This window comes from Vulpes lagopus, chromosome 5 (assembly GCF_018345385.1).
Source record: "Vulpes lagopus strain Blue_001 chromosome 5, ASM1834538v1, whole genome shotgun sequence".
NCBI classification, from domain to species: domain Eukaryota; kingdom Metazoa; phylum Chordata; class Mammalia; order Carnivora; family Canidae; genus Vulpes; species Vulpes lagopus.
Window position 1 is genome coordinate 95803957 of NC_054828.1, and position 12787 is coordinate 95816743.

At 48.1% G+C, this 12787-nt stretch overlaps 1 protein-coding gene across 7 annotated transcripts in view; it reads left to right on the top strand.

Moving 5' to 3' along the window:
* The first annotated feature begins 763 nt into the window (after positions 1 to 763).
* Positions 764 to 12787, top strand: part of THNSL2 (threonine synthase like 2) — a 31384-nt gene continuing 19360 nt past the window's right edge. For 4 of the 7 annotated variants that reach the window (XM_041756546.1, XM_041756547.1, XM_041756544.1 and 1 more), the window contains exons 1-6: positions 823 to 2681; positions 4083 to 4277; positions 4708 to 4860; positions 8222 to 8452; positions 11201 to 11349; positions 11454 to 11579. In XM_041756546.1, coding sequence (XP_041612480.1) covers positions 2459 to 2681; positions 4083 to 4277; positions 4708 to 4860; positions 8222 to 8452; positions 11201 to 11349; positions 11454 to 11579 — 1077 coding nt within the window. In that variant the 5' untranslated portion in view covers positions 823 to 2458. The other 3 variants (XM_041756543.1, XM_041756541.1, XM_041756540.1) reach the window with 3 other exon arrangements.

Genomic DNA, 12787 nt, shown 5'->3' on the forward strand with positions numbered 1-12787 from the left:
GGAGGATTTTACTCTGGAATAGATCTATACTTAATAAAAAGTGTTTTCTTCCAAGGACTTGTTGAGCTAAGACAGGGCCATGCAACGCTGTGGATTCCGAATCTCTGATGTACTACTACTGGCCCTAGTCTGAGGAACAGGGAATTTGTCCAGATGTCTGATCTTGCAGGTCAGAAGCATGAAACCCAAAGAAGAAAAGCGCTTTTTTTCTCCATCTTATGTCTTCCAATCCGAAAAACATAAGGGCGGGAGTGAAGATTAAGAGACTGAATATGAGTAAGTGATTAGCCGGGTGCCTTAAAAAACGAGCCCAGTGATGAGCACTGGGTGTTATGCTATATATATGTTGGCAAATCGAGCCCCGATAAAAAAAATACATACCAAAAAAAACACCAAAAAACAAAAAAAAGTGCCCAGTGAGGAACAAACGGGTGCTTTCTGCGCGCCCCGCCCCGCGCGCCCCGCCCCGCGCGCCCCGCCCCGCGCCTCGCCCCGTCCGCGCGCCCCGTCCGCGCGCCCCGCACCGCCCCGCCCGCGCGCCCCGCACCGCCCCGCCCGCGCGCCCCGCACCGCCCCGTCCACGCGCACCGCCCCGTCCGCGCGCACCGCCCCGCCGCGCCCGCGCGCCTCGCCCCGCCCCGCCCCGCCCCGTCCGCACGCCCCGCCCCGCCCGCGCGCACCGCCCCGCCCCGCCCGCGCGCCTCGCACCGCCCCGCCCCGTCCGCGCGCACCGCCCCGCCCCGTCCGCGCGCACCGCCCCGCCCGCGCGCCTGCTCCCCCGGGCCGCGCCCCGCAGCCGCCCGCGCCGCCAATCCGGTAACCGCCCCCCGCCGGGCCCCGGCAGCCCCTCCGGCCCCTGGGGCCCAGGCCGGCCGATCCCGAGCGGGGCGCCGCTCGCTCGCTCGCCGCGGTGACCGCGCCAGGCCGGCGGGCGCCCCCCTGGCCTAGCCAGCCCCGCGCTCGAGCCGGCGCCTGGGCCCCTGGCCGCCTCCGCTTCCCGCGGCCGCTCGCGGCGCTCTGCCCCGGGGAGCGGTAGGGGTTAATCTGCGCTGCTGAACTTGTCGCGGTTGACCTCGTCGGCCCCTCTGCCCGCTCCAGCTGCGGCGCCCTGCTCGGACTTGGAGGAACCGGAGGCTCGAGGGTTTTCCAGGCTTCGCGCCTCCTGTAGGGTTTCTGCAGGACCCGCAGAGGCGGAAACTGAGAAGTCCGCCCTGTTTTCAGAAGCTGGGAGTGCGCCTTGTCCTGGAGGCCTTATCAAAACCTCCTTGCCTGACCCAGGGCCTGGTGGGTGACTGGGAGGACCTCCTTGACAGGGTGACGGGGGCCTGCCTTGAGCCTGCTGGGGCCACCCCCCCCAGGGGCGCTGTCCGTGATCAGTTGCCAGGGACTCAGCCCTTAGGGGTCCAAGTCCCTGCCCTGCCCCCACCTTTATCAGAAAATTTCTTCACCTCGCTGGGTCCTTCCCGAAATGTTTCCTGGCCTTGGGGCTTTAAAACCAGAGCTCCTGAATTCACCCAGAGAAAGGTATTCAGAGCTCAAGCTCAGCTCAGACATGGCACCTGGCTCCTGGGTACCTAACTGATGCGGCATTGTGACCAGAGTTAGACCTTGGGTGCCCTTGGACACTCGCCCTTCCCACAACCCCAATCAGAGAGTCCTGAGTCCCCACAGGGCCAGTTAGCCTTGGCTAGACAGTACTAAGGGTACTTGCCAGCACTTCTAACTACTCCAGAATTAGGCTGAGAGGTAGGACACTGGTTTTTAATGAAGATGACCGGGCCATTCTAGTTTGTCTGCCCGGAGGAGTTTCTTGGGACATGAGACTTTCGGCTTTGAAACTAGGAAGGTCCTGGGGAAAGTGGGACAAGTTTGTTACTGTATTTTTAACCCTGGCTGCACAATAGCTTCATACATGGAGCCTCTCATCTAGAGGGTCTAACCTGATTGATCCAGGGAATATTTCTTTTAAAGCTCCCAAGTTGATTCCAACAAACTACCAGAGTGAGGAACTACTCGATTATAACCTAGGCAACATTGCTGTATAACCATTGAAGGTGGTTACTTTTTGGGCACAAGTGGACGGAGGTGTCTCTCAAAAGGGTGTATAGCCAACTGTAGTGGTCCTCTCCTTAACAAGAGGACTGTCAGAATGGCAGTGGCCTTATTGCTATGGTCTTTTCCCAGTTCCCTCATTGCTCGACAGCGAGGATCAAACTTTCTCCTTTCCTGGCATGACTTGGTACCTCCTCTCCCAAGGTCCATGGATTTGCCTCATGTCGACTGGAGAGGTCATGATTTGGACAGTCTCAGATGAAGCTGTCATGAGACTTGACAGGGATCCAGTCTCTTGGGCGGGGATGCTTACAACTATGAGTGGTGGTCTGGGGGCTAGCTGAAAGTGCTGTGTATACTTCAGCTTCTTCCTGTGGGACTGTTCCCTCTGCAGGCTGCCAGGATCATGTGGTATGTCAGCACTCGGGGCATGGCCCCACGGGTCGACTTTGAGGGGGCTCTCTTCTCTGGCTATGCTCCCGATGGGGGTCTCTTCATGCCCGAGGAGCTCCCACAGCTGGGCATAGAGACCCTGCATCAGTGGAGTGCGCTCTCCTACCCCAGCCTGGTGAAGGAGCTGTGTACCCTCTTCATTGGTCCTGAGCTCATTCCAAAAGAAGTCTTAAATGGTGAGCATCCCCCAGCCTCCCTTCTCTCCCACCTCACTCCACTGCCAGTCCAGCACCCCACAGAGCTGCAAATCCATCACTTAATCCCTAGGGGGTTTCTAGTCCTATTTCCCAAACTTTGGAGTTTTTTCCCCCCAGATTCTAGAACCCCAGAAATGTAAATATCCCCAAAGAGTTCATCCATTCCTCCTTCTATCTTCAATGAGATGAATGCCATGGTGGTCTGCAGACAATGTTTCTCAAAAACCTCTTCAGGACCAGAGACTTCACCAACATCCTGAGATGCTTGAATGTTGAGATATTTCCTACCTGTATATAAAGCACCTGGGCCTTTAGATAGCTGTTCTGTTTCCTTGAATGGTAATTTCGGAAAGGACCTTGAGAGTGTCCTGGACCAAACTATCCTCTCAAACTAGAATGTACCCATGGACTCCTCTGGGGATCCTGGTTTTTTTTTTTTTTTTTTTTTAAGATTTCATTTATTTGTTTGAGAGAGAAGGAACAGGGGGAGGGGCAGAGGGAGAGGGAGAAGCAGGCTAGATCCTGGGACTCCAGGATCATGACCTGAGCCCAAGGCAAATGCTCAACTGGCTAAGCCATCCAGGTGCCCTGGAGATCCTGTTAAAATACAGATTCTGGTTCAGTAGGTCTAGGGTGCACCTGAAAATTCTGCATTCCTAGCAAGTGTCCATGGGCTACTGGTCTATAGGCCAAATGTGAAATAATCCACAATGCGATGGTGAGAGTTTAGGGCTAGAAAGAAGAGGACCACTCAAGAATGTGGTCTGCTAGCACTGATGGCATTGCCTGGGCACTTACTAGAATTCTCAGACTTCTTCAGACCTACTGCACTAGAATCTGCATTTTAAGATCCCAGGTGATTGGTCTGTCAATTAAGGTTTGAGGAGCGCCACCTAAAATGACCTGCCTTAGATAGGATTATATGTAAACCATCCCAAGGTTCTGGTATCACAGGTGTGAAATTTAGTATAGCAAAAACAAACAACGTCTGGTCTTTAGGAAGGAGCATTAGAAGAGATGAGACACTGATTTGTTTGTTTCACAATTGTTGAATTGAACCTCTGCTGACCTACATGCACCTGAGAAATCCTAATGATAAAGTTTATAAAGTAGAAAATGGGAGTCTTACAGCACAATTTCTCTTCTCTAGGGGGCATCTCTGTGAGGAATCTATGAACAGTGTTATTCATGTCTTTTCAGACTTTTTTCTAGGATTATGTAATTATACTCCTATGCAGTCTCATTTGGGATAAACGTTTCTGGTCTCTTATCTGGTAGCAGGAGATAGAAACTTCAAAAGCGTAAAGAAGTGGGGGGGGAGGAGAACCTGAGGAAGAGATAATGCCCTTCCTCCACTGTCCAACCCCTCTCCCCTCACAGATCTGATCGATCGGGCCTTCAGCAGATTCCGCCACAGAGAGGTGGTCCATCTGTCCAGGTTGAGGAATGGGCTGAACGTGTTGGAGCTGTGGCATGGGGCCACGTATGCGTTTAAAGACCTGTCCCTGTGCTGCACAGCACAGTTCTTGCAGTACTTCCTGGAGAAGAAGGAGAAGCACATCACTGTGGTTGTAGGTGTGTGTTGCGGGCACGAGGGCCGGAGCCCCTGAGGTGCCTCACTTGCTAGTATTCATCCATAGGATGCCCTGCATTGATATCTCTCAAGGAGTTTGTATTACTGGTTCTTCTAGAGCAGGATTTGTAATCTTTTCCTGTGCCACGGACCCCTTAGACAGTCCGGTGGAGACTACGGAACCTTCTCAGAGTAGTATTTTAAGTACACAAATTGTATAAGGTTACCTGGTACCAAGTCCACACGGATTCCTTGATTTCTGTCCCAGGATCTCTAGGAAGTTCATGGACCCCAGATTAAGTACTAGATTCCAACTCTTCAAGTATTTGAAGTAGACATTGCCTCATGTGGCAGGAATGCTTTGGGGGCTATTTCTTTCCTTTTCCATCTACCATGATCTAAAGAGGAGGGTTATTTTTTCTTCATACCCAGGAACATCTGGGGACACAGGGAGTGCTGCCATTGAGAGTGTTCAAGGGGCAAAGAACATAGACATCATTGTTCTGCTGCCCAAGGGTCACTGCACAAAGATTCAAGAGCTCCAGATGACCACAGTGCTGAGGGAGAATGTCCATGTGTTTGGAGGTGAGTGCTGGGATGGAGGCTCCAGGTAAAGCATGGCCACCTTGAATGGGTCTATTTTGGGAAATGGGCTGGAATACAACTAGTCAGGTGATTAGTTGACCATCCTTCCTCTTCTTTCTCTGTCCCTCCCTTTCTTCATCAGTCATGAGGTTGGTATATGCCTTGGCTCAGCTCTAGACAAGCTCTTGGCAACACAGTTTTATAAGCTATCAGAGATGACAAGTGCATAAACAAGTACTGACAGTAGGACCCAAGAAGTGTAGGTTGAAAACCATACCCCAAAGAGTGCCACCTCTACGTAAGTTCAGCCTACTGGTGCCATATATACAGGCAGCCACCAGACCCATAGCCTGAGCCAAGTGCCTTGGGTTTTGTTCCAGGGCATTGAACTTTAGAGAGCACAAACATGTTAAATAACTATTTTAAAAGAATGTCCTTACATGTTAACAGCTCATGCCCTCCCTTATAGGATAGAAACAAGTAAGTCATGCATTTGGTTAGCAGTCTAGGAAACTACTCGGTAGTATCCATTTTTGGAGATACCTCTTCCTGGGCCACATCATAAATTTTGCCATATTGTACTTGCAGAAGAGCAAAAGGAGCAAAAGAATATCTCCTTTAATATCAGCATCTATTCTGTAGAAATCAACTGTAAAAGGGCAGGATGAGCTTGAGTGGAGCCGTCCATCTTATTTCCACTTTTCACACCTAGCTAGACCCCAGGTAGCCACAAAGTAGGGGTGGGGGATATGAGGAGTAGGGGGTCTTGGTGAGGTTTTGTAGACTGTGGCCTTGGGAAAGCTGTCCAGGAGGCCTGGCTTGGTTTGATCACTCACTTAGCAGGAGAGCAAATGTGATGGCAAAAGACATTCCTCCCCCAACTCACCTGGCCTTCTGGCGTAATCCCATAGGGGATGTTTTCATATAACACCGGTTTTGTCAAGGAGCAAAAGCATAGCGCAAAGAAACCTTACCCATGGGAGTAGCATGAAGATCCTCCGTCGACGTGTTCAAAAGTAAGCAAAAAGCCCTTCTCTTTTCTTTAGCAAGCACATACACATTCCAATGAAAATTTCTGGGTTTAGCTAATGCAGATGTTGGAAAATCTTACCCATTAGCATTGGTGGTTGCCCATATTTGGCTGCATTTTCCTGCACTCATTGCAAAATTTTGACATATGATAATCTGGGCTCCCAAGGGTCCCTATTATACCCTAAGCACTATAATTGCTAGTTATGGAGGTAGAACTATCTTTGCCTAGAATCAAAGCAAAGAATAATATTCTGTACCTCTGTTCTGCCAGAGGAGTACCAAGGACGTACTCCCTTCTTGCCTTATAGCAGATATTGGAAGGCTTTTACCTCAGAGCTTATATGTAAGCTTGGTTCCTGACCACAGAGTGGAGAATGGTGCATTTGTAAAATAGTAGTAGAAATGTGGATGATGATGAGTGCAACATGTCATAAATGTAGAGCCCATGAGGCATTTCTGTTTTGCACATGTTCTGAGCTTCAAGAACTAATAATACAGCAGACTTTAAAGAAATTAATTTTTGTTTCTAAATAGCACTGTTCAGGTCCTTCCTTTCCTTTCTGGAATCTTCTGATTTGGTTTCTAGGAGGATGTGTGTTCGTTCCAGAGCTGAATGGTTATGTTTTTTTTTCTCTTAAACTAGGGAGCCCAGGGAGTAGGGAAGGGCCATCTGGATTGTTGTGTGTTGGACACCGATGTTTTTTAAAGTCATCATTTTCCATATATATTTTATACTTGGTTCTTCTTAAGTGCAAAATAATCAGCATTATTTTAGTTATAAAATAATGTACTACTAGTACATTATTTTAATGTCTACTAGTTATAGATTATTTGGGATATTTTTGGCTGGAAGTAACAGAAAATCTAAGTCAGACCAACTTGAGCAAGAATATTTTCCAGCTTATGTAAGTGAATGCCTAGAGGTGAGATAGGTTCCAAACAGCTGATTTAGTGACTCAACTGTCTGTCAGTGGGGACCCAGGTTCTTTGCATTCTCTGCTCTGCCTTCCCCAATCCTAAGGCTCATTTCCCTTGTGGCATGTGATGCTTACTTAATGTAACTAAGTCTCTCCTCCTGTGGCTCCATCTTAAGAGCAGTGAATCTTTTCCTAGAACCCCAGCGACATCCCACTGGCGTGTGGGTGGATCTAGAGTCAGCCCCCTGGCCTCATTGCTGCTATACAGTGGAATGAATAACAACCTTGATGCCTATTCTGGCACTTCCTGCAGTAAATCTTACCCCTCACCTTCAAGTTTGGATCTGGTGGAGAAATAAACCCAGGTTCCAGATAAGAGATCAATATTGGCTTGATTGCTCATTGAGTAGGATTGAGAAGCACAACTTGGACTCATAGCCAACTCACCATAAATTTCCCCAGTAATTCATCCATAAATTAAATTGTGTCCACACCCAGTTTGGGGAGGAAAGGTCCATGCCAGCTTACCTACCACATGGAGCAGAGAGCAGAATGCCTCTCTGTGATCTGAGAGAAAGGCAGAGCATATGGGAACAATAACTCTAACCCCAAGCCCCGGTGGAGGACCATGGGGTAAAGAAAGGATCAGCCTCTTGCCACCTCATAGCCTCAGAAACCATCTCTCCTTCTTCCTGGAGAGTAGAGCAGGTGGGCACGGGCTCCAAGGAAGAGTTCTTTTTTTTTTTTTTTAAAGATTTATTTATTTATTTATTTATGATAGACATAGAGAGAGAGAGAGGCAGAGACACAGGAGGAGGGAGAAGCAGGCTCCTGCTGGGAGCCCGACATGGGACTCGATCCTGGGAATCCAGGATCGGGCCATGGGACAAAGGCAGGGGCTAAACTGCTGAGCCACCCAGGGATCCCCCAAGGAAGAGTTCTTTTCCCAATATCCCACCTCGAAGGTTGATCATTTATGTCTAGTTTCTTATAATGGTAGAGATGTTGGAAGTATGACCACAGGAATATGAGACGTTGTTTCTTTCCTTGAGTTGCTTAATTTTTTTTTAAGATTTTATTTATTCATGAGAGACACAAAGAGAGGCAGAGACACAGGTAGAGGCAGAAGCAGGCTCCCTAGAGGGAGCCTGATGTGGGACTCAATCCCAGGACCCAGAGATCGAACCCTGAGCCAAAGGCAGATGCTCAAACACTGAGCCACCTAGGCACCCTGAGTTGCTTAATTTTGAGTCTAGAAAGCCAGGCCAAGACCTGGGAGAGCAGAAACTAAAGCCAAGTGAAGGTCCCAGCTGGATGGGCCCAGTGTGGGAGGGCCTTGTTGTAGGCAAGTACTGGCGACGTGGGGGTTCTTCATGCTTCTGACAGCTACCCTCTGCTCTCTCCCCTGACAGTGGAGGGCAACAGCGATGAGCTTGATGAGCCCATCAAGGCCGTGTTTGCCGACGTGGCTTTTGTCAAGAAGCACAATCTGATGAGTCTGAATTCAATCAACTGGGCCCGGGTCCTTGTGCAAATGGCCCATCACTTCTTTGCTTATTTCCGGTGTGCACCATCCTTAGACACATACCCCCTGCCCCCCGTGGAGGTGGTTGTGCCAACAGGGGCTGCTGGTAACCTTGCAGGTAAGGAGACCCCTGGGCAGAAATGGCCTTTCCAGAAAAATACCTGTGGCCCTAGTTCTTCCAGCTGCCCTTTGGCTACAACTGGGAGGAGAAAGTTTGAGTCCTCGCGCTGAAGGTGACAGGCAACCACACAGAAGGAGCCCCTAGCAAACCTCCCCCGAAGTCCCTGGGAGGACATCCCAGCCTTTTGCTGCAGCGGGGAAGGATGGGCTAACCCCACTCAGGAGAGTGTGGAGAGATGAGGTTAAGGTTCAACTTCTGGTTTGGCCTGGCACTCCCCACCTCCAGATATCCGGACTTTACCCCCAGCCTCAGCCAGCTGCCTAGTATGAGGGCAACTGGCACAACATGTTCCCACTCCTAGAATACTACCCAGAAACCATGTAAGGTGGAAAGATGTGTGGACTTAGGGTTCTGGCCCCAGCTGAATGGCCATGGAGCAGTCCCTTAGATTCAGCTGCTCGGCTGTAAAAGCAATATTGGATAGCTTATCATATCTCTCAGGGCTACCGTGAAATGCAAGTGAGATCCTTCATGTGTGTACTTGAACTTTGTAAGGGTGAAGTGCTGTGCTGCTGCGTGGCAGTAAAATCATCTTAAATAATAATAATAAACATTTATCCAGCACTTACTGTGCATCAGGCAGCCCTCTAAGTGCTTTTCACATATCAACTTATTTAATCCTCACGTGCACCTATGAGGACGGTACTCCCATCCCTCCTTTATAATGAGGAAGCGGAGACACAGCTAAGTTAGCTAGCTTGCCCCTGCTTACACACGGGTCATGGCAGAGCCAGAATCACCACCTCCAGAGCCTGCATCCTCTTGAGCTTGCTAGGCTGCCTCCTAACGGGCACCACTGTTTCTGATGGTTCTGTCGGCAGCATTGCTTCTGATGGGTGCCAAAGGTGGCTTCAGTGAGACCAGGAAAGCATCCTAGCAGTCAGGAGGCTTCCTGACTTCTTCCACTATCATGGGGGTGGGAAGAATGGCACTGGCGGTTAGGCAAGGATAGCTCAGTCATCTTCATTGGGGGAGAAAACACACTGGGCTCCCCATTTGCATGAATGGTGCTGCCTACACGTGTCCTGGTGCCTACCACAGTGGTGGGCACAAAACGAACACTTGCAGAGAGTGTTCCTATCGATATCTGCTCCATCAGGAACTAGCTGTTTAAATTTAAGCCCCTGGGCCCTTTTGAACATCTGTATCCCCTCTGCCATACACCAATAGCATGGGGTTTACAGGCGGATCAAGGGAAGTAAGAATGTGAAAGTGCTTTGCAAAATTCAGAGTGATGTTGGGGTGATGTGGTGATTCCCTAACTCCTCTTAATGACCCTCCACAGATGAACCATTCGTGAAGTATGTAAAACCTTCCTTAGATGACTACCTTTTAGGACTCTCTCCCTCTCTCAGGGTGAGGAATTCCTTGTTTGTTCCATGCAAACAGAAACTGCTGGCAGGGTGGGCCGAGTTCACTGCTCTGTCCTTCTCCATGGGGCCTCTCCAGGAGGTGTGGTCTATCTGAAGGCGCTGCTTCTAGGAGGCTGAGTCAGGGTCAAGAGCATGTGTCACTCAGCAGGGAACCTTCATTTTCTCTTCTGCAAGTGGTAGCAGGCATGTGTGCCTGGTGTGTGTGTGAGAGAGACTGCTTTATTGTTATATGATTCACATACTATACACTTCACCCGTTTAAAGTATACAACTGAACAGTCTTTAGTATATGTGCAGATTTGTGCAGCCACCCGCACAGTCAGTTTCAGAACATTTCATCACCTTGGAAAGGAACCCTGTTCCTGTTAGTGGTTACTCCCCCATTCCCCTCATTCCCCCAGCTCCAGGCAACCATTGATCTGTTTTGACTCTATCGATTTGCCTGTTCTGGACATTTTATACAAATGGAATCATGCAACTTGGGTCCTTTTGTGTCTACCTTCTTTCACTTTATATGTTTTCAAGTTTCATCAATATTATAACATGTATGAATACTTTTTTCCTTTTTATGGTTGAATAATATTCCACTGTGCACGTATACCACATTTTGTGTATCCATTTATCCATTATTGGACATTTGGGTTGTTTCAGTTTTATAACTATTATGAATAATGCTGCTATAAACATTGGTATGTAAGTTTTTGTGCATTCCTGTATTTTCCCTTCTCTTGAGCATATATACCTACAAGTGGAATTTCTGGGTCACATGGTAACTCTAGGTTTAACTTTTTGAGGAACTTTCAGACTTTTCCAAGGCAGCTGCACCATTTTAAATTTCTACCAGCAACATATGAGTGTTTCAGTTTCTCCACATCCCACCAATGCTTTGATTCTAGCCACCCTAATGGACATGCAATGGTATGTCCTTGTGACTTTGGTTTATGTTTTCCTTAAGTTGAGTATCTTTTATGTTCTCATTGGCCATGTGTATATCTTCTGGAGAAATGTTTGTCCAAGTCTTTTTGCCCAATTTTAAATTGAGCTACTAGTATTTTTATTGTTGATTTGTAAGAGTTATCTGCATATTCTGTATCCTTAATCAGATATACAATCTGCAAATATTTTTTCCCATTCTGTGAGCTGCCTTTTCATTTTCTAGATAGTGTCTTTGAAGCACAAGTCTTCAAAATCTTCAAAAAGCACAAAAGTTTCTTAATTTTGATGAAGTCTGGTATGTCTAAATCTCGTCTATTTCTTGTACTTGGGGTATCATGTCTGAGAAAACTTTGTTCTTCTCCCTTCTTGTCTTAAGCTGGGTGCATTGCTCAGAAGATGGGCCTGCCCATCCGCCTGGTCGCAGCAGTGAACCACAATGACATCATCCACAGGACTGTGCAGCAAGGAGACTTCTCTCTGTCTGCGGCCGTTGAACCGACCTTGGCCTCAGCTATGGACATTCAGGTAGGGCCTGTGGGAAAGTGTGCACCTGGTCCAGGTGTTGATTGAGTGGGCATGGTCAAGAACGGACATCAGTGTGGCCCCTGGCACCCTGCCTTCCTGCCCAGGTGCCCTACAACATGGAGAGGATCTTCTGGCTGCTATCTGGCTCTGACAGCCAGGGGACAAGAACCCTCATGGAGCAGTTTGAAAGGACCCAAAACATGAGTCTACCCAAGGAACTGCACAGCAAGGTCAGTCACCTCACCATTCATGGATCACAGAGAAGGTGAAGGGTGTAGCCATGAAACCCAACAGTGATTTGAAAATCTGTCTAAGGAAAGAGGGTACCTGTTTCTTGAGCACCTGTTATGAGCCAGGTACTTTTGCAGTCACTTTCTGTGCATTAATTTAGTGAATGAGGAGAGGTAGTAGAAAGCATTGGTTTAGAGTCAGACAGAGCTTGGCTCTAAGCTGGCTATGAGAACTTGGGCCCGTTTCTTAAACTCTGTGCCTCAATTTCCTCATAAGTGAAGTGGGGCTAATGAGAATGCCTATCATTGTTGAAGATTTAAGTCAAATAATACCCATGAAACACTTTGTATACTGCCTGGTAATTCAGGGCTTGATACATCGACTATTATTATTATTTTTATTTATTGTTGATTTTCAGCAGTAGCAACAATTGGAAGCTACTTTGCCCAACTAGTATGAACAGAGACATCTGTCCTCTTGAGTTTCTTTCTTTCTTTCTTTCTTTCTTTCTTTCTTTCTTTCTTTCTTTCTTTCTTTCTTTCTTTCAGGAAAAGGAGTAATTTTATTTCTTCAGAGTGGTAGGAATCTAGTTAAGAAGGATTGCTTTTATTTAATTTGTTTATTACTTTTTTTGAGAGGGAGAGAGTGTGTGTGAGTGGACAGGGGCAGGGGGAAGGAGAGACAGAGGGAGAGAGAGAATCTTAAGCAGGCTCCATGCTCAGCACAGAGGCTAATGTGGGGCTTGATCTCACAACCCTGAGATCATGACCTGAGCCAAAATCAAGAGTTGGACACTTAACTGATTGAGCCACCCAGGTGCCCCGATTACTTTTATTTTAATGCAACCTGGTGATGGTCCACTTATTTTACATTGAGAAAAAGGATTTCATATGTTGATGTTGTCTTTAATTTTCTCTACCACATCCCATCAACTCATCCAGACTGTATGTCCAGTGACCAGGACCTCACTACCTCACACCAGCTCTCATCATTACGAGGTTCTATATGCTGAGCTGGGGTCTCCTCCTTCGCACCTGTGCCCAGGGGAATAGTGTGATTCCCATATTCCAAGAGAATCTTCGTTTCTCTGTTGAGTCTTTCCAGTTCCTTTAGCTGTCCCTTATATGACCGAATTTTACACAGTCAATGACTGTCTTCAAGGGTTGTTCCCAGAACTAGATATAGTTCTCTGGGCTTAGCCACTACC